The sequence below is a fragment of the Pyrenophora tritici-repentis genome, chromosome 1, assembly GCF_003171515.1.
Source record: "Pyrenophora tritici-repentis strain M4 chromosome 1, whole genome shotgun sequence".
NCBI classification, from domain to species: domain Eukaryota; kingdom Fungi; phylum Ascomycota; class Dothideomycetes; order Pleosporales; family Pleosporaceae; genus Pyrenophora; species Pyrenophora tritici-repentis.
The window spans coordinates 4749297-4770516 of record NC_089390.1 but is presented as its reverse complement, the minus strand read 5'-3'; the positions used below and the strand labels follow the sequence as shown (position 1 = coordinate 4770516).

The window sequence follows — 21220 nt, the reverse complement described above, 5'->3', positions numbered from 1 at the left end:
CAAACGGGCTAAGCGGAGAGGGCACGGACCGCCCAAAAAAACGCCGCACACACCTGCCCATAAAGACTGATGACCTCGTTGTGTCTTGCACCCCAAACGCTTACCCACGCCAACTACACTCACCAGCTCTCAAAGCCCCGGTTCCCAGCGGACCGTTCATAACAGAAAAAGAAACAAAAAAATACAGAAAACAACAAGAAAAGCCCGTCCGACGACGACCTCGCCAACTCTTCGTCTCTTCCTGTCGCTAGCCCCCGACAGACGTCTTACTTGAGTTCGCTTTTTTCGCAAGAAGAAGATTTCAGCGCACTCGCCTCGCAAATACCTTTGAACCGGTATTACAACTTTGCTACCCCGCACCTGCTCTGTTGCAACAGTTCGAAGATCAAGGTTCGTGGTTAAACTTTTTTTTGCGAAGCGAGCGCACCTGCACTTGTCGACCCTGAATCCTGCCCGCAACATTCGGGCAAGTTCGACTGACCTACCGCCACTCAGATAGACACACATCATGTCTGAAGTTGCCAACGCTACCTCGCCCGTCCAGGACGGTGCTGACGCCAACGGCGCTCAGATCAACACCAACGTCCCCGCTGCCCAGGGCGAGGTCTCCACTCCCACCTCCGCTGCCCCCGCCCACAACCAGAACTCTGCGTCGCTGTATGTTGGCGAGCTCGATCCCTCCGTTACCGAGGCCATGCTCTTTGAGCTGTTCTCCTCCATTGGCCAAGTCGCGTCTATCCGTGTCTGCCGTGACGCCGTTACCCGTCGCTCGCTCGGTTACGCCTATGTTAACTACAACAGCTCTGAGGACGGCGAGAAGGCCCTCGAAGAGCTCAACTACACCGTTATCAAGGGCAAGCCTTGCCGTATCATGTGGTCTCAGCGCGACCCCGCTCTGCGCAAGACTGGTCAGGGCAACGTCTTCATCAAGAACTTGGACCATGCCATTGACAACAAGGCTCTCCATGACACATTCGCCGCTTTTGGTAACATCTTGAGCTGCAAGGTTGCTCAGGACGAGCTTGGTAACTCCAAGGGTTACGGGTTCGTGCACTACGAGACTGCTGAGGCCGCCAACAATGCTATCAAGCATGTGAACGGCATGTTGCTTAACGAGAAGAAGGTATTCGTGGGCCACCACATCCCCAAGAAGGAGCGCATGAGCAAGTTCGAGGAGATGAAGGCCAACTTCACCAACATCTACGTCAAGAACATCGATCTCGATGTCTCTGACGAGGACTTCCGTGACCTCTTCGAGAAGCACGGTGACATCACCTCTGCCTCCATTGCCCGCGACGACCAGGGCAAGAGCCGTGGATTTGGTTTCGTCAACTACATCAAGCACGAGGCTGCCTCTGCTGCTGTTGATGCTCTCAACGACACCGACTTCCGCGGTCAGAAGCTCTACGTCGGTCGTGCACAGAAGAAGCATGAGCGTGAGGAGGAGCTCCGTAAGCAGTACGAGGCTGCGCGTCTCGAGAAGCAGTCCAAGTACCAGGGCGTCAACCTGTACATCAAGAACCTCAACGACGATGTCGACGACGAGAAGCTGCGTGACATGTTCACTCCTTTCGGTACCATTACCTCCGCCAAGGTCATGCGTGATGCCATGCCTGCTGCGGGCTCCGAGGATGCGACTGATGAGAAGAAGGACGAGTCCAAGGAGGAGTCTGAGGAGGCCAAGGACGAGTCCAAGGAGGATTCCGATGACAAGAAGGATGAGAAGGCCGACAAGGTCACCATCAAGGGCGAGAAGAAGATCCTCGGTAAGAGCAAGGGCTTCGGTTTCGTCTGCTTCAGCAACCCCGACGAGGCTACCAAGGCTGTCACCGAGATGAACCAGAAGATGATCGAGAACAAGCCTCTCTACGTCGCCCTTGCCCAGCGCAAGGATGTCCGCAAGAACCAGCTCGAGGCTACCATCCAGGCTCGCAACCAGCTCCGCATGCAGCAACAACAGCAGCAACAATTCGGTGGCATCCCTCAGATGTTCATTGCACCTGGTCAGCAGCCCATGATGTTCCCTGCCGGTGGCCGAGGTCAGATGCCGTTCCCCGCTGGCATACCTGGTCAGCAAGGCGGCCGTGGCGCTGGCTTCCCTGGCGGCATGCCCGGTCAGCAGGGCGGTCGCGGCGGACCCAACGGTCAGCAGATGCCCCCCATGTACATGCCTCCTGGCATGGCACCCGGTGCCTTCCCTCCTGCGTACATGAACCAGCAGTACATGCAGCTTGCACAGGCAGCACAGCAGGCTATGGGCGGACGTGGTGGTCGCGGTGGCGTCCCCATGGCTCCTATGCCCGGTATGCCTCAAGTGCCCATGGCTGGTGTTCCTGGTATGCGCGGCGGTCAGGGCTTCCCTCCTCAGGGCGCTGGACGTGGCGGTATGCCTCAAGGCCGTCCTGGACAGTCTCCTATGCCTAACTACCCTCCGGGTGGCCGCGGCGGTCCTGGAGGCGCCGGTGTTGACATGAGCGCTTTGCAAGGTGCTGCCCCCGGCCAGCAGAAGCAGATGCTCGGTGAGGCTCTTTACCCCAAGATCGCCGAGATGCAGCCCGAGCTTGCTGGAAAGATCACTGGTATGCTTCTCGAGATGGACAACAGCGAGTTGATCAACCTGTAAGTGTTACCTCGCCTTATTCTAACTAGTTGGTATTAACATAGTCAGCACTGCCGACGAGGCTGCTCTCCGCGCCAAGGTTGACGAGGCTATGAGCGTCTATGACGAATACGTCAAGAACAAAGAGGGTGAGCCTGAGAAGGACGCTCCCAAGGAAGAGTCCAAAGAAGAAAAAGCTTAAACTTCTTTCTAGTTGCCGCTGAGTAGAGCTCGGTCCGCGATTCTCTCGAACGGCAGCAAGTTGTGATGGCTTAATGATTTCTTTCGGCGGCGAATGGCGCACGGGCAACGGTTTTCTCTCACGACATGGGACGGCTTTCATGACCAATTGCACTCAAAAGTTTTACGATTCGATGTCGGCTTTCTCAGCTTCCAGGTTGCATTCACCTCACGGCGAGCCTGGTAGTAACACCTTCTTCTTTAACGACCGACTCCTTGACTGGAACATCGGACGTGATACGAAATACTCAATCTCCATCTTCCGAGTTTGGTTCTTCCCTTCTTTATGGTTTCTTTCCTTGAAATTGCTTTTAGTATGTATGATAGACGGCCCCCCGTCTTCTGACGACATGACAGGGTGTGGGCCAGTGGTGGGACTTTTCAGCGCAAACAAATTTGATACCTCACAAGTCGGCAGCCATGATGAATGAATGAACTGGCTTTTACATGTTTGGGGTTCGGGCGTCTCGAGAATGGTTTGGGACAGGGCTAATGGATGAATGGTAGATGATGATCATGGTGGATGTGGTGTGCATGGCTTAGTGTTTGATATATCTAGTACAAGGCTGGATAGGTCAGTGAGGGCGTGCGCTGCGATAGAGATCTTATGAACGTAGATGATACTCATTGATCTCAGTATAGATTACCTGACTTGTTGTGGTGATTTCAGACGCTGTGACTTGACAATGACCTTCATGAAGAATTTACTTGATCGTCAAAGCCTCTGCCATGATCGACTTGTTGGAAAGAGGTAACGTATATCACAGCACATGACTCCATGTTATCGTTGGGCGATTTCTTCACATCGAAATCAAAGTATCAGATAGTTGTTTATTACTCTCGAGCATCAGCGATACAATCACCCTATCTGCCCTTGAATCATTACGATATTTGACAACAAAGTGTTCTACCGCCACCTAACCAGCACACTATTTCTGATATTTCTTGTGCGCGTCAATGACCTTTTGGACTTCACCTTCTGAGCCCAAGAAGATGCCTGATCGGTCGTGGATGTGCTCGGGAACGACTTCGAGCATGCGCTCCATCTTGCTGTTGACTGCCAAGCCGCCAGCTGTGCATATGTTAGTACTTGCTATCGGCATGGGGGATTAAGTTCGGGAGCCATACCATTCTCGAAAACCATGGCCATAGGCGCGCACTCGTAGAGAATGCGCAGCTTGCCCTTTGGTGTCTTCTTATCTGCGGGATATGCGAAAATACCTCCATATAGCAGTGTTCGGTATGCATCTGCAACCATGGAACCAATGTATCGTGCGCTGTATGGTTTCCCGCCCTCGGCAGGGTTCTTGAGGCTATTGCACCAGTCCTTGACGGGCTCTTCCCAGTACATGCTGTTACCCTCGTTGACAGAGTAGATAGACCTAGTCTTGGGAACCTTCATGTCTGGGTGAGTGAGGATGAACTCTCCGAAGGCGTTGTCAAGAGTGAAGCCGTTGACATTGCCGCCCTTCATCGTTATGACTAGTTGAGCAGATGCGCCGTACATGGTGAAGCCTGAGGCAACCATTTCGGTGCCAGGAAGGAGCAGCTCTTCCTTTACACCCTTGGAGCCCTCGGGAAGCTTGTATACTGCGAAAATCGTGCCGACGGAAACACCAGCGTCGAGGTTGGAGGAACCGTCGATTGGATCGCAGGCTACGGCGTAGCGGGCATTGGGGTGCTCATGGAAGACGATGGCCTCTTCTTGCTCTTCAGAGATGAGGAGGCGCACGCGACCCGAGGAGCGCATAGCGCTGATGAAGAGTTCGTCGCCAATCACATCAAGCTTCTTTTGGTCATCACCAGTGGTATTAGATGTACCTTGGAGGCCAGTGAGCTGCGCATGTCAGTCGATGTCAGTCAGGAATATGGAGGTGTCGCGTACGTTGATCAATGTTGCTCTTCGGATGTAGTATGCAATACTCTTGAAGGCGAATTGAAGCGCGTGGCATAGCAGTCTGTAGCAGGCAGAGTTAGCTATCTGGGTCCAAAGTACTAGTTTGACATGTGAACGCACGTGAAGTCTCCTGTCGCCTCCTTGACCTTGGCCTGCTCTTCAGTGAGGAATCGTGTGAGGGTGATGATGTCTGTGTTGATCTTCTCCTGCGCAATTGCTCCTCCCTCGCCGTTGCCGTTGCTTGCCATATTTTATAGGCTTTGTTGTGTCGGATATATAGTACAAGTGGTACGTGGTTGAAGGGCTACAGATTTCAATAATGGTATCAACGATGAAGCAAAGATGAGCGTGAGTATGGGGAATGGGGAAGTTTGGAGAAGACGGTGAAAAGCTATCAAGCTCGAGTTCAGCAAAAGCGGAGCCAGGTGTTATTATGAAGTCAGGGTGGGTAGAGTCGGGCAGGCGGACCACACTTTTGTGCCATTTGTTTGGCAGGCGCACTGGAGCTATAGCCCTCGGCAAGAGATCGGGTGTGACGAGCTCACGATACCTCAACCGCCGATAGCAGCCACAGTCAGTCCGGATGAAGGCCGAATTTCTCGTAAAAGATATGCCGAGATTGGTGCTCGACGCGGTCTGGTCATAGACGAGACGAGTAGATTGCTGAGCTGGGCGGCATTTGACGCGCTTTGTTGCGGGAGCGCGCGTGCTAAAGGCAATGATGCGGTGCGGAGGCGGAAAAGTGGAGGGGCACGAGTGCGAGGGGTTGGCGGGGCTCCTGCCCATGTAGACCGCGACACTGACGTTTGCCCGACATCTTCCGGCCCGCGGACATAGAGCCATCCCATCACCATCCTGTGCCCGTCAGCTTCAGCCTCAGTCTTTTGTTTCGCATCGACTTCTACCTGATATGGCTACACTGCAACACGGCTAAAACTAACTGCCATTCAATCCCTCGGAAGAATTTCATCACATGGTCTTGTGTAGATACATGTCGTTCATCGCGTCCCTATCTGCTTTGATCAAGTCACTATGTTTCGCTCTACTTCACCCGAGACCCACGAACGAGTCGGAACATCTTTTGGTTATCACACGGTCTGTGCTTGTGATCATACATGCTACAGTCACGGCATGGGAACAGATACCGAATTATAACAGAGAAACATGCAGCTTTTTTATTACACTAGAGCAAGCAAAACTCCGCAGTGATGGAAATATACAGCTACACAGTCCTATAGACCCAGCCACCTAAGTCCCAATTCGCCTTCATGGCATCGCAGGAATGGGAATAATGCAATGCAACTAACGATAAGTCTGGCCTACAGAAGTCTAAGAGAAATCCTACTCGCTCTTCAACTTGTCCTGCTTGACCGTAAAGGCCATCTCCAACAGGGCCTTCTCCTCGTTCTTGTGCGAGACCTTCAGTCCGGTGGCAACGGATGCACTGGGGTTGCGCCCGGCGTACATGACGTGCCTCCTGTTGTGGTGCTGTGTCTCGTTGAGAAGCGTCTCGATTCTGGGCTGGGTGAAGCTCCATGCACCAGCATTGAGTGGTTCTTCTTGGCACCAGATGATGTTCTGTGCGTTGGGGTACGAGTCGAGATTGTCCTTGAGTTGCTGCCATGGGAAGGGGTTCAGCTGTTCGATGCGTGTAATGGCAACGTCCTTCTCGCCACGGGCTTCACGCTCCTTGACGAGCGCTGCGTAAACCTGACCTGTGCAAATGATGACTCGGTTGATTCCCTCATGCGACTCAATCTCACCAGTTGCGTGCGCCGGGTCTTCAATGATCCACTGGAAGTGTGAGTCTCCAGTGAATTCTTCAATGTTGGAACGCGCGATCGGGTGTCGGAGGAGCGACTTGGAGAAGAAGAGAACAAGCGGCTTGCGGAATTGACGGTTCATCTGACGACGGAGAAGATGGAAGAGGTTCGATGGCTTCGTGGTGTAAGCAATCTGCATGTTGCAGTCCTGGTGTTGACGGTCAAGCTTGTCCGGTGATGGGAAGATACGCGGGTCCTCGTTGCACAATTGCAGATAGCGCTCCATACGTCCCGAGGAATGTTCAGGACCCTGACCGTCGTAACCGTGTGGCAAGCTCATTACGAGACCGGAACGCTGAAGCCACTTGACCTCACCAGAAGCGATGAATTGATCGATGATGACCTGGGCCGTGTTGGCAAAGTCACCGAATTGGGCTTCCCACATAACGAGAGCGTTGGGGGAAGACAGCGAGTAACCGTACTCGAAGCCGAGCCTGCGAATGATTAGCTAATGTGACGTGTAACAAGACGCTTCCTTTTGCTTACACTCCGTATTCACTTAGGGAAGAGTTGCTGATGGTGAAAGTTGCCTGGTCTGGGCTAAGGTCTTGCAGAGGTGTGTATGTCTTCTCTGTCTCCTGGTCGTGGAGCACAGCATGGCGCTGGGAGAAGGTTCCACGCTCGACATCTTGTCCGGAAACACGGACGTGATGGCCTTCCATGCACAGACTTCCGAACGCCAGTGCTTCCGCCGTGGCCATATCGATGTTCTTGCCGTCCATGACAGTCTTAGTGCGGCCAGCTAAGATACGCTTCAAGTTCTTGTGTACGTTGAAGTCCTCCGGTGCGCTTCCAATCTTCTCCGCAATGTGCTTCAATTGAGACTCCTCGATTGCAGTTGGTAGATGAGGCAGTACTTCGGTAGCAAGCTCCTTGGGCGACTTGAAGCCGTTCCAGGCCGAAGTGAGCCACTCCTTGGAGTTGGGAACGTAGTCCTTGCTGCGGCTGAAGCTCTCATCTAGCATACCCCAGACCCAGGCCTTGTGCTCGTCAATGTCTTCTTTAGTGAATGTCTTTTCTTCTAGGAGCTTCTTGGTGTAGATGTCTAGTGTTTGCGGTTGTTGGGAGATCTTCTTGTACATTAAAGGCTGAGTGAAGAAAGGCTGGTCGGTCTCGTTGTGACCCTGTTTCCTGTAGCAGACCATGTCAATCACGACATCCTTCTTGAACTCAGCACGGAAATCGGCTGCAAGTTGGCAAACAAAGTTGAGAGCCTCGACATCATCACCGTTGACGTGGAAGACAGGTGCATCAATGGCCTTGGCGATATCCGAGCAGTATGGAGTGGAACGAGAGAATCTGGGATCGGTAGTGAAACCAATCTGGTTATTGACGATGATGTGGATTGTTCCACCAGTGTGGTAGCTGGGGAGCTGGTGGAAACCCATGGTCTCGTATACAACACCCTGTGCGGCGAAAGCAGCATCACCGTGGAGAAGAACGCCCATAGCACTCGTGGCGTCCTTTTCGTCGTTGTTGTAGTGCAGAATAGCGCGGGTCTTTCCAAGAACAACGGGGTCCTCGGCCTCCAAATGGGATGGGTTAGCGACCAGGGAGAGCTGGACACGCTTTCCAGATGGCGTGGGTCGCTCAAAGTTCATGCCCAAATGGTACTTGACGTCACCAGAGCCCTCCTCGTTGGCCTCGGCAGTACCAGCAAATTCACTAAAGATGGATTCGTTGGGTTTCCTGACAACGTTGGAAAGCACGTTAAGACGTCCACGATGCGGCATGCCAATGACGATGTCCTTGACGCCAAAGTCGACACTTCGGTCAATCAGGGCCTTCATTCCCGGAATCAAACTCTCACCACCTTCTAGACCGAAGCGTTTGTCGTTGGGGTATTTGGTAGCCAGGAAAGCCTCGAAATTGGTACCCCAGATGAGGCGGTCCAGGATGCGGCGCTTCTCGTCGACAGAGTACTTGAATGGGGTGGGGACCTCGATGCGTTCACGGAGCCAGTCGCACTGCTCCCTGTCCGGGATGTGAATGTATTCGATACCATAGGAACCGCAGTAAAGACGCTCACAGGCTTCAATGATCTCCTTTAGCTTCATCTTCTTGCGGCTCTCGGTCCTGAAGCGCGGCAGAATACCCGGGCCCAGCTCGATATCTTGCTCCAGGTCCTTGTCGGTGAAGTTGTAGTGCGACAGCTCAAGCTCACGCGGCTTGCTGTATCCGAATTGCTCGGCCTCTGAGCGAATGCCCAGTGGGTCGATCTTTGCCTTGTGGTGACCGCGGGCCTGGTAGGCTCGCACGAGCAATTGGACCTTGAGATGGTTCATGACCTCGGTGCCTTCGGCGGCGGCCATGCCCATTCCCGGCTTGTGGGTGGCGCCCTGGGGCGAGCTCATGATGTTGGGCGGCGGTTGGAAGGCTTGCGACACGGGCATGTCGCCAGACTCCATGTTGTGGAAATAGACCTGCCATGAGTAGTGAACGCTCGAGGGGTCCTGCTTCCACTGCATGTACATGGCATCGATGTAGTTTGCCGTGTTGCCTTGGAGAAACGAGTCGTTGGGGTCCTATGCGGTCATGGTTAGCCATGGTCGCAGAGTTTGAACATGAGGTCTGGGGCTCCACGCACAACGCCCTTGTTGGTGTCTTCCGAGGAAACTGCATATTGGCGACGCTGCGCAAGGGCGAGAGGCCTGCGACATGTCGAAATGGCAGCCCTCGATGGCTGTGCGAGGCTAGAGAAGGATGCCTTTGCCGGCGTGCTCAGCAGCTGGCGGGAGCATTGGCGCAGAGTATTGCGCAGCATGGTGGATTAAGATGTCAAAGCGGACGTGGGGATGTGTGTCATCCAAGCCGACGATGGTGGACAGAAGAAAGCTTCTGCGGTAGCAATGTGCCGTCTACTAGAATATGAGGAAGCCTGGCATGAGCACATGCGTACGGCCCCGTGTCCTGGTCTAGCGCGCGGTGGATCGAGCCTGGTTCCGACTGGCCTCACCAAATGCCTCAAAACACGATTAACTCAGGCAAGTGTTTGAGCCTGACTCAACTCCTTTTTCCTCGCTACCGGCCCTGTGACGGGCATAAGACGAGTGCCGCGTACTACCTCTTGCCTTTGAATGCGCAAACATGACACTGCCCTTTGTTGCCCGTCACAGCCCAGGAACGAGACTGACTGCCTATGACGCACCAAATGCTCATGAGGATACTCGGAGGCGCACTAGCCAATAGTAGCGCACGTCTTATGTAAAGCCTGGCGCAGGTGTGTTCTGCAGCCGATAGTGTTTGCACAAGTGGCCAAGCCTACCGCGCTGACACGGATATGTATCCGCTGCAGCAGAACTGTATTGACCTTCTTGGCTGATACGCTGCCCATTCACCCATCTGCGATGACATGCGTCAGCATCAGTCAATGAACAGTCAAACGAACGAGATACCACGGTGGGGAGAGGGGGGGTGGTACGCTCCTTGGGCCCGCCCTGGTTTGCATCTCATGTCCGTCAGTGGCTCTTGATTAGGTCAGCGGTCAAAAGCCAAATACCTAGGTACCTTACCAGTGAGGGATGCGGCTAAATGTGTAGATGCGGCTGATGCGCGGTCACGTGCACCGCGTCAGTCTGGGGAAGCCAAAGATAGACTAGTACATACTTCCATCGCTGGTGCGCGTCAGACTCAAAGACTCAACACCACAGCCGCCACCCATACTCGCACTAGAATGACTGACGCCGCGGCTCAGTACAAGAAGCAGGATGGCATCGTCTCTGTGTCTGCCGATGGCAAAACAGTGACCTGGAAGTCTGCCAGCGGTGCGCTTCCTCCGCTGTCCATAGCCATAGCAGACATTGGAAGTATGCCTACACCAAGACAAGGGAAGTTGACAAGTTGCTAAACTGTTCAGATCTCCAGCAGACGCCCGCTACCTCGGCCAAAGCCTCCATAAAGATTGTCGTAAAGGAGCCATCACCGCAAACCGGAAACCACACTTTTACCTTCACCTCCACGGCCGCTCGCAATGATCAGCAGAACATAACCAGCCTGTTGCGCAAGTGGATTGAGGCTTCCAAACAGCAAAGTGAAGCTTCTCCAGCGCCTGTTGCTGCTGCTGTTGCTGCTACTGCTGGAGCCGGAGGCGACAATGGCGCATCGGCTGCCATGGCTATGGCCCAGACCGTGACGGCAGCTGGCAAGGACAAGGAGGAGACGTACGAGGATGCAAAGCTACTCGCTGATACTGCGCTTCAAATGTCACTGCTCAACTCGAGCCCAGCACTTCGTCAACGCTTCGATCGTGCTCTCTTGGAGAAACCCGAGTCTGTCGGCGTCTTGCAATTTTCTATGCAGTTCTGGTCTACTCGCGTGCACATGTTGAGGTCACATGCGACGGAGAGATCGCAGACTACCGGAACATACAACGTCTTGTCCGTTATCAAGTCAAAGTCAGTCAATGGCACTCTGATGCTAAACTTGACAAAAGAGCAAATTGAGCTCCTTTTCAGGCAGCACCCCATAGTTCAGAAAGCCTACAACGAGAATGTTCCCCAACTGAGCGAAGGCGATTTCTGGGAGAGATTCTTTCACAGTCGCTTAATGAAAAAACTAAAGGGCGAGCGCATCCAAGATAAGGATGTGTCCGACCCGAAGCTCGACAAATATCTGACTTATGATGAGGCAGCAGATAGTTCCCAGGACCTGCTTGCTTCTTCCATTCCCAACTTCATCAATATTGAGGCAAACGAAAACAATCATAGTCAGAAGCAGGGCAACCGACCCGACTTCACCATGAACCCATCCAATTACGAGAAAGCACCCATCCTCCGAGTCCTGAATCGTATGAGCGAGAAAATGATGAAGGATGTCCCACCTTCCGACACGAGTCGGCATGGTCCAGTTGGGCTCGATGAGCAGACCTACAAGGAGTTACGGTTGCGTGACTTGCAGCTTGCCGACGATGACAACAGGGTTGTTCTCAAAGTACATGATCAGAGCCGATTCTTCTCCGCAGGCCAGAGCGTACACACGTCTACGAGTGCTGCGACATATACGAAGCGTACACCTGCTGAGGCACTTTCTACTCTGCAGAAGGATCTTCGCAAGTTCGACGAGCATAATGGTCGCTCTTCGACCGTTGATCTCCATTCCATAATCGACATCAACGATGAAAGCAGTAGTGATGAGGAGGGTCCTGCTCCCAAGAAGACAAAGGTTGGGAGCAAATCTTCGCGCAGTGCAGCCTCTTCACAGGTTCTGACTGCTGTTCGAAAACGGCATCTGCACAATGACGACCTGTCATCCTCAAACTCTATATCTACAAGTGAACGAGCCAAGGAGCTAGATGTTTCCGAAGTGATACTTGACGATCTTACCATGACACACAACACCACTGTCGAGTTTCTCCATTACTTCTGGGCGGTATTTTATTCGGGGGATCCAGATCGCGCCAACGAGATTGCACGGCTCATTGAGACACTGGATAAGTCGCTCGACCGCATCAAGGCTGTAGCCGATAGGGCAGAGGCAGACAGGGTGGCCAGAATCGAGCAAGCACGCAGAGAAAACGAGCTGTCCAATCAACGAGAGAGAAAGAAAAGAAGATTCGATCCTGAGGCCATCAAGGGTGGGAAACAAGCCATTAATCAAATCGTGGATCCTCTGCTTCGAGCGATCGATGCGGCGCGGGGTCAATACCAAAAAGCACTACAGGAACAGATAGCGCGCAATTCCGCGAACACAACTGCATGAGCTGATCAAAGATCAATGTGATGCAAACGTCGACTGCCTTTTCATTTCTTACATAGCGAAGGCGTTTGTGAACCTGGCTCTTTGCACAGTAGACATTCGGAAATAATCATTCATGCCACTCAATGCTTGGGATGAACTGCGTTATGGTTCAGAGACCGACTATTATTCCATCATCTCAAGGTCAGATGTAGATCCTCTATATGAAGGTCGATGCTTTTCAATCTCCATCAATGTGCAGATAGATGTAATCACTTCAGGTAGCTCGTTACAAACAACAATGACATGTGCGGATGCATACAAGCGAGACTTGCATCCAAAGTGGGGCATTCTATCTGACAAGCGGAGTTTGGGAAACTGAGTATGTTTGCAGTGATGGTCTGATGTCACGAAGCTGCTGCAGTGGACTCGGCAAACTCCACTAGTTGGCTGCATATAACGCTAGATAATTCGACGTGTTTTTGAGACCCTTAAGCCGGAGATCGCGTTACTCTACATGTACATTTCTGTATGACATACCCAGTAGACAACAATGACGTATAACTGCAAACAAGGAGAACGGAAACTACTGTGTCAGGAACGACAGTGGGTAGATTTCTTCAGTCCGGGCTTGCTGTCCGGATGTAGGGTGAGTATTGTCAATGCCTACTTCAACCGTCAATACGCACCAAATGAGCTCGCGTACTGCACACGAACATGACCGTCTACGGGCCCGGAATACACCGGCACGAGACCCCTGATCTGAGCTTGTGCCCCACTTATTGCGTAGTTTGACTATGCTCTGGGGAAGCTTATCGTCACCACAACTCACTCATCCAAAGTGACCAGCACAGGCAGTTGCAGTACTAACATTGAAAGGAGACCGTCATCCAAACAGAGAATGTTGGCAAAACTAATGAAGGTTCGAAGCGGTAGAAATGACCTCTGTCGCTTCTGGAGACGAAGACGACCACGACCGAGCCGACCGCAAAGCGAACGGCGCTGGGAAATCTTGTGGCCGAAATTTTGCAAGGAGAAAAAGTACAGGACATTAAAGAGCGATACTGAAGAGCAGGAACGATTGAACGCCATCGCTGCTGGCCGAGCGAACAACAAACCGAAATCGTAACACCTATATCATCCAACTGAGCAGAGTCTGCACGACATCCTAAACATCTACAAAGGCAGGTGCCGTCGCAGACTTGCGTTCTTCTCCTTTATACTACTGTCGTCATTTTGAGAGTGGTGTATGGACTGGACCTCATCTGCGGTAATAGTCACGAGCTGGATCATAGTATAGCTGTGTCCCTAAGGCTAGTCAGCGATGAACACCCGGTTTCGAAGTTCCCTCTTCTCACTAGTACATATGGGCACTCACCTCCACCACGTGGGGCACTACTGGTGTTTGGGACTCTATCTCTCGGCCTATTGTCCCTGCAAAGACAATAAGTGCTGCCCGCCGATGGCGATATGATCTCGTTCAACGTACCTATAGCGAAAGCTATGCCAGAGGTACCACCTGGCCACCCAGTTTTCTTCATTGACCTGTGTCTGATAACGCCCGAGTTCGTAGCACTTTCGTGTTTCATCGGAAGCACTGCGAACTACCAGCAAGACGTGCGAGTGCTTCGCAGTTTCCGATATCTCGTCCCACCTGTAGGGCTCCGCTACAGAAGGATCTGCTCTTGAGTGTTCTGTCAAGCTATACGGGTTTCTGCTCAACGCGTCACGAGCAGCTTCGGCTTCTTTCTATACACGGACTCTATCAGCAACAGAATATCGACAGCAACATATTGCCTTACAAGAAGTAACCTGTGGACGCGATCGTTGATCCCCAGACGTTTGCAAATGGTGCTCTTGTCGGCACTCTGGGAGATAGGAGGCAAAGTCATGCTCGAGGCCTTGGCCTTTGAGGATTGTGTTTCACGCGGCGATTCGAACATCGACGCTTCGTTTCGTGGTGGCCAAATGCACGAGGAAATGGCCTTTGCCTACCGTCTTTATAGCCCCATTCGGGATCCGACAGTTTGGATAAGACCCCTGGCCTGGAGTGGCTGTCATGTGACCTTGATGGCCGGTTATCTTACTTTCTCGCCATGACACGGGGTAAACGCCACAGTGCCAGAGCAGTGGGATGCGCTGGGGCTTTACTTCCTGAAGATTAAGGACGGATCTGACTTCTTTCCGTTCGGACCGGAACGCCATCTCATTGACGCGCTTGACATGCAGCTAGCGAATCCCAGGTATTATGCTTGGTTCTCGGCGATCTATTGACGTGGACAAGGTGGGTCACCTGGCTCTCGCCTACCCTCTCGTGCAGTAACGGCAAGTAGATGCGTAAGATACTGTTGCCTTGATTTGTCACAAGAGTGTTTGCTTCACATACATGGGCTGAGCAGCGCACTTGTCATGGCCTATCGATTACTAGACATGGAACGTACTGGATTTTAGTTGCTGATCCCAACAGCGCATGCTTAGTCCATCTCTCCAAACGACGTCCACATGTCAGACTTCGGGCCGCCGATGAAGCAAAGGCATGCTGAGTTCCGAAAGCCAGGTCAACGGACTTGAGCGCTGGTTAAAGAGGAGAATAAGCAATTACTGCACGAGAAGACGGGACTGCGTCACTGCAGTGCTTTGACGGGCCTCATGGCAGCTGCGAACAGGGCCGAGGGTGATACGGCTGGATTGCATGGCGCATGTAGCGGTCTTGACGGGTGTCGGCTCGCTACGTCGAGATCCTCCAAACTGCTGACCTCAGATCAAATCGGAGAGGTGCGGGTGCAGACGCCTTGGGAGACAGTGCGTGCGACGTGGAATGACAGGGCTGCATAAGGTCGACTCGTGTACTCGGAAATAGGTGGATGTTGGTCTCGAGATACAGGCTTGTGGATCACGCCCCACAGAAAAGTACTTGTTGGTCTCACATGTGCAGCATTCCAGAACGTAGTCTGCGACAAGCTTTGAGTGTGGTGGACGTCGTACTCGTTACCAAACCCACGAGGCAGGGATCGCCATTCTATCCTAGGTCTACCGATGGTAATCTCAGGCGGCCAACGGGTTCAGTTGAAGAGGTTGCATGGATAGTGGAAGAGTGACCGGAAATGAATGAGCCGATGATTTAAACCTGGTTTGCCGGTATGCATCATCGCTACCGACCATGTCCAGGTCCAATTGCACATGTCTCTGGAGGAGTTATGCGCATCGAGCACATTATAGACTTGGCATTTCTACGGCTGCATTTGAGATATTTTTTCGCGCTACGTAGTTCGGCAAGTTTTGATTGATTAAAAAGCTACCCATTGACCAAGGGATGCACCAGAAGTATTGGAGTTTGTCGACAAGTCGTTCTACTGGACGGAATTTGAGACCGGTTGGATGCCTGAAGGAGGCTCTTGATGTTGCATACAGCTTCTGCATGGCTCAGATGACAGAGAAAACCATCATGAGTGGCTATTTTGAGTAATTAAACCATGCACGACGCTCACTGGATGGATTGCTAGCCTGACGTATCAGACATCAAGTAAGGGTTGGAAAAACCGGCATTGACTCATTGGCCAACACGCATACAGCCTAGTATTGCAGCATTTCTCAATACCTGGGGACATTGCACACGGTACATGATTATTGAATGGATCAGGTTCGTGGAGTTTATGTTTTTGGCTGGCGCTATTGGAAGAGAGGGCGCGCTACAAGGGGTCGATGATAGGCTAACAGCCACACGCGTTCGGCATCTTGACGTAGGACCGTTGCGGGGCCTGATACGCCGTGTTCTTGAAGGGAAACATGATCAGTCCCCACTGGCGTTCCAGCGCTAAACACAGGCTGAGTGAGTGCCGGACCTTCACATCAAGTTAGAATGTCTTATTGACGCCGCAAGCGGACGGCTGGGGAAAAAGACGACCCCTTCCGCTTTAGTGCATGTGGTATACAAACAAGCGTAGGAAACGGCCCACTTGCTCCCGTAGCAAGCTCGTTGAACGGCAGCGGGTCAGATGACGGGCTGGCAGTGTACAGGCTGCAGGATTATAGTTTGGACGCTATCCAAAGACCCACGTCAATATCATCTGGCTGGCGAGTCGTAGTGGGCAAGTTTAGGCAGCAGGAAGGTGTCCTCGTCTTCGCACTTTGTACAGCTGGGTTAGAATGAGCCGCGTTGCCAATGGACATGGCTCATTACTTCTTGGCAGCACTGGGGCAGGACAGGTTGAGGCATCGGACCCGAGAGCACCTTGACCTGGTCTCGCAGCGAGCATGCATGCAAGCATCATGACTGGGTTCGGCAGAAGAAAGCGACAATGCTGACGAAAAGGTTGGACATGGAGTCAAAGGTAGTTTGGTCTGGTTGCTTTTTTTGCATGTCGATTGCGACAATCGGTACTGTCTTGGGTGTTGGGGGCTTGGAAGATGGAGCATTTTGATTGGGCTGCCCTGCGCATGGCTGCCGAGTCAGATATCTTCCTCTGCGCTTGTGGCTAGTAGGCACCAAGCAAAATGGGACTTTAGCTTCTCATATCACGCTGGCTAAGCTCAATGTGCCCACACGGCGTCCTAGGTGATACCACGTCCACGGTCACTCCGGGCGGCAGCGACTGAATTGAAGACTGTCGGACAGGCAGGACTGACATGACGGACAGCTACTCAGGAAGTGTGTGCCTGTGTGCTTGCCTAAAAGATGCAATACTGGCAAGGACATGGCAAGAAAACTTGCAGCTTCTCAGCAACCCCCAAACACTGCCGCTCTGCCATCAGTAGGGTCCCACAGTTATGCACATTATGTCCTGAACATCGATCGGATCTCATCTTTGGCAATATATCGATGACAGGGCACGAGCATGATGCCTGCCTCTCAACCCCGCAACCCCACTCTACTGGATCGAAGCAACCGCCAGGAACCCGCGTCTAGCACTAACAATGCAAATGCGCGATACAAGCCCCAGTCTGCATCCACAGATCTGGCCGAGGCATCAAAGGCCAGCCCCCAGCGCTGCTCTGACCAGGGATTGAGTACAGATCCTTTCGCCTACTACAACGCTATTAGCGATACGAGGTCGTATCAGTTGCAGCCGCAGCCGCAGCCGCACACAGAAGGGAGCAGCCGTCATGACGTTGTGCCAGAGGACGACTATGGTTACACGTGCCGTGACATGAGCTGTACAGACATGGTTGAAGACGTCGGAAATCAGCAACAACAACAAACCAGAGGTCGAGCCGTCCCCTACAATCTTGCCGTGCGGCTCGCAAATCGCTCCAATGGCGCGCCACTCGCCACTATTATAGAGCAAGGTTCGTACTCGACGCTAAACTCACGCGGCTCTCTGCTGAGCGTTGGACGCTTCCCTTCGCTGCGAGGGGTGGAAACGACGTCACCAAGCCGTACTTCCCTCAAGCTGACTTCGGATGCGGACGAGCACGCTCGTCTTCAGCGCATCACGGAAGATGCCCAACTGGAACAATTGCTAGGCCTGACACAGGAGACGCCCAAAGAGCCCTCGTACAAGGGTTACGGCAACACGCTCCCGGTAAACGAGCCCGCTACACCTTCTGTACCCACTATCCCTCAGCGCTCCCAGTCCGCAGCATATGACACCGGCGAGTCCGAGTACGATGCAAGTACCAAGACGGTGAAAGCCTTCTTTCGTGGGGTTCTGCACAATGTCCGAACTGCCTCGCGAACACGCTCCCGTTCGTCCTGCTCGTCCTCAACACATGATGCATCATCTATCCCTGAGCACCGCCAGCACCGCAAGGAAGCCGATGAAGCTGTTTCATACAGCCAACTACAAGCTTCTGAAACTTTTCTCTTGGGCTATGACAGACCCGTAGGACATGGTCGATGTGAAAAGCCATATGATGTGCCCATGCCATCTTCAACCGCCATTATAACGCATGGCTTTGACCACCAGAATAGGCAAATGGACGTTTCCACAGCGTATCGTATTCCTCCGATTTCTTTGGACCTACCCTTGCTCAATGTTCGTCCGTATGCGTTGGAACCAAACACTGCGTCTGTGGCCACACCCCAGTTGCTGCCACCTCCGGCTGTAACCCATCCACGCGAAAGGTCCCCTTCTGTGCGTCTTGTACACCCCGAACCACGAGATGAGGCGCAGAGTGGCTGTAGTACTGGGAATGTCTTCTATGCCATCTCCACTTTAGGTAACACCCCCCATCCGCTGGCAGAGAATGACTGTACAACGCAAGCCAGCCGAAATGCAAGCTTCTGTACCATGTCCACATCCTACTCCGGACCAGTGGTCGGCGTCGACATTGACCTTCAGCACGACTTCCCTCACCCAGTATGTCGCTCCCAGTCGACTACACCCGTAGCGCCAGTATGGTTTACACCTCAAATGGCAGAGCTCGAGCGGCAAGCCTCAACCTCCGAGTCTCCTGAAGCTACGCAAGCCACTGAGACGCAGCCTCCCCGTCGCTCCATTACCTCGTCTGCCCTGACCACACTACTACCAATAGCTGCAGCGTCGGGTATCGTTCGTCCCAATTATGACACACCAAAAATATCTTTCTTCTCGCCGTCCGGCAGTCTCATCCAGCCAGAGGACAGTTCGACGCCCGACACTACGACCGCATCGGAGTTCAGCGGCTCGCCTACCAGAACTTCGTACTACGGCAATCCCAATGCTATGGCAACTTACACGGCATTTCCACCAAAAACGTGTCTGCCGCCTCCGAGACCTCTGCGACCGATGACTACACCACCCACGTCTTCAGCCCCCCTTCCCGCACATCTACGGTACCATCACAACTACAGACGTCCTGAGCAATCGCAGATCGACTCTACAGTTAGCTCTACAGAGTCGTTCATAGTGCCTACTCCAGCGGTAAAGGGCTGTGATGGTATGATGCGATCCGAAAGCATCGCCCTCTATTCTCGGGCGCGCTATTCGTACGAGAAGACCAGGTTACGCCAACACTACGGAAGATGCAGATCAATAGCATCCCTTGTTGGGGACCTCAAAAATGAGGCAAGAGTACACAAAGCCCGAACGATTACTGCTATCATGGCACACTGCACAACAAGTGGAAAGGGGAGGGTCCTTCGTAAGCGTGTCACTGCAGACCGGAGAGCCGCAGCAACTGCGTACGTCAGTATGCCTCGCGAAACGATAAGTGGGGCAGAAAGTGCCGGGGAAAAGGGTAGGCGAAAACGAAATGTGCCAGGTAAGCGCGACATAGGGCTTCTCGGACCGCTTGCCGGGCATGCTTTGAGAGTATGTTTCTGCCAGCCATTCGATGGCGCAGGAAAGCCGACGCATGCTGTCGCGTCGGAATCCTTATGCATGAGCAGTCACACGATAAGCATGCGAGATGAATCGAAGAAGGAAAATTCACACACAGTCGTGAGGGATGTGGAAACGGACGCCGTCTTACCAAATGCTCGGGTCGTGAGCAGCACCGAACGGAACAAGGACAACAGCCTGGCCGACGACATTGTACGCAAGCGCTCAGTGGTGTACAAGGGGGAGAGGAGGATTGCAGATAAGGAAAAGCACAGCCAAACGCGACGTGATAGTTTTGTGGGCGTTGGGGCTGCATTCAGAAATGTGGTTGTGGGTGGGTGATCACCACGCCTAGACCCGATCGGCAGTGACAGCAGGTGCCGATGTGGGTACAGGCATGAATGGCGTCTCGGTTCCTTACCAGTCTGGCACGAAGCGTTTACTGTCAGGTGAAAACGGGTAACGGGGCTACTACAATAGGTAGCAGCCTTGGCGTCTAGAGGCTCGTTTCGGTAAATACACTAATTTCGTTTTTCTGGTCGGCGAAGAGGAGGCAAAGGATGAGTTACATCGGTACGTACTACTTTGGATATGCGGATGTAGGGTTATACGATATGGTTAGTGGCTTTTGCTAGGCATACAAGTATGGTAAGGTAGTGAACGGTAATGGTTAGAGTCAGGATGGCGGGGAAGTGGTAGAAGTAATGAAGTGGTAATGATCGGCTCCAGCATGATTTTTTTTTCCATTTTTCCATCTTCTTTGAATGTAATTGTATGGGGATGTTCCACCTATGACGCCCTTGTTCGACTGAAAGAGACTCCAGAGTATGTATGTGTGTGGAGAAAAAGGTTATCAGATCCGGATTAGATGATCAAGGAACGGCTAGACCTCGGGGCCTGTGCCGATCCCATCACGTGCAGTGACTCGTTACGAGCGGGATCGACTTGACCTCCTTCTCGCTTCCAGCTACCAGAAAAAAACATGTGATGGTATATATGCAGTAGTCACAGGCTACTGTGCACTCTTCAGACTAAAGACGGCGTCACGGGAAAACACGGCTGACCCAGCATGTACACGACCGAAAAGCACCTTGTTTAGTCCAAATCCCAGCTCATGCACCACAAGCCTCACAAAACAGCAGTACATAATCACATGCCTGGGCTTACTCAACGCAAGGGACGGGGCACGTGTTGCATGCATATCATTCAGAAAACGTGGGCTGATAGTGATATCATAACCGCATGGGATGGGAGGGCGGGCAAAAGGATCCAAGTTGCCGGGCTTCTAAGTTTGCATTGATGTGATGCGTTGTTTGGATCCTCGGATATTCATCGGTTGGATCACATGTGGACGCAGGGAGTGTATCGTATCGAAGCGAGAGAGAGAATGTGTGTGTGGGCTGCTAGACGGGATGGAAATAACGCAAGAAGGGGGAAACCACGAATCGGGCACGAGAAGTGGCTAGGAACAAGGGAGTAAATTAAGAAACACACGGCTGGGTTGTGGCGTGATTTGGACGAGGAACCATTGCCATTAGAAGCAGGTGTATCCATCAGCGGCGTACTCCGTAAACGGTATCGTATTCTCACAGTGCGGTATGTGCTGGCACGGCTGGTTCGAGGGATAGTCTTCTGCGCTCAGCTCCTAGCCTACTGTTATGTTATGTCCGGATAATGAGCACATACACATAGGTATCGATGTAATAATCGCCGATGACAGTACTGAACAGGACGGTGAATATGAGGT

At 52.7% G+C, this 21220-nt stretch overlaps 6 protein-coding genes across 6 annotated transcripts; 3 read left to right on the top strand and 3 right to left on the bottom strand.

Moving 5' to 3' along the window:
• Positions 1 to 508: 508 nt before the first annotated feature.
• Positions 509 to 2801, top strand: PtrM4_018820 (RNA-binding protein (RRM domain); the record flags this gene model as incomplete). The annotated part of the gene is made up of 2 exons (XM_001931747.2): positions 509 to 2619; positions 2669 to 2801. 2 exons carry the CDS (start codon positions 509 to 511, stop codon positions 2799 to 2801), a joined length of 2244 nt encoding a protein of 747 aa, XP_001931782.2.
• A 967-nt stretch (positions 2802 to 3768) lies between these two features.
• Positions 3769 to 4984, bottom strand: PtrM4_018810 (Fbp, Fructose-1,6-bisphosphatase; the record flags this gene model as incomplete). The annotated part of the gene is made up of 4 exons (XM_001931746.1): positions 3769 to 3911; positions 3968 to 4676; positions 4725 to 4797; positions 4857 to 4984. 4 exons carry the CDS (start codon positions 4982 to 4984, stop codon positions 3769 to 3771), a joined length of 1053 nt encoding a protein of 350 aa, XP_001931781.1.
• A 1093-nt stretch (positions 4985 to 6077) lies between these two features.
• Positions 6078 to 9323, bottom strand: PtrM4_018800 (SucA, 2-oxoglutarate dehydrogenase complex, dehydrogenase (E1) component; the record flags this gene model as incomplete). The annotated part of the gene is made up of 3 exons (XM_001931745.2): positions 6078 to 6993; positions 7046 to 9084; positions 9147 to 9323. The coding sequence occupies 3 exons, from the start codon at positions 9321 to 9323 to the stop codon at positions 6078 to 6080; spliced, it is 3132 nt and encodes a 1043-aa protein (XP_001931780.1).
• Positions 9324 to 10232: 909 nt separating this feature from the next.
• Positions 10233 to 12256, top strand: PtrM4_018790 (RNA polymerase II transcription factor; the record flags this gene model as incomplete). The annotated part of the gene is made up of 3 exons (XM_066103337.1): positions 10233 to 10365; positions 10416 to 10589; positions 10647 to 12256. The coding sequence occupies 3 exons, from the start codon at positions 10233 to 10235 to the stop codon at positions 12254 to 12256; spliced, it is 1917 nt and encodes a 638-aa protein (XP_065965539.1).
• Positions 12257 to 13493: 1237 nt separating this feature from the next.
• PtrM4_018780 (uncharacterized protein) lies at positions 13494 to 14175 on the bottom strand (the record flags this gene model as incomplete). Its single annotated transcript, XM_066103336.1, has 4 exons — positions 13494 to 13540; positions 13611 to 13666; positions 13722 to 13981; positions 14035 to 14175. 4 exons carry the CDS (start codon positions 14173 to 14175, stop codon positions 13494 to 13496), a joined length of 504 nt encoding a protein of 167 aa, XP_065965538.1.
• Positions 14176 to 17067: 2892 nt separating this feature from the next.
• Positions 17068 to 19815, top strand: PtrM4_018770 (Herpes-BLLF1 domain containing protein; the record flags this gene model as incomplete). The annotated part of the gene is made up of 1 exon (XM_001931741.2): positions 17068 to 19815. The coding sequence occupies one exon, from the start codon at positions 17068 to 17070 to the stop codon at positions 19813 to 19815; it is 2748 nt and encodes a 915-aa protein (XP_001931776.2).
• Positions 19816 to 21220: the final 1405 nt, after the last annotated feature.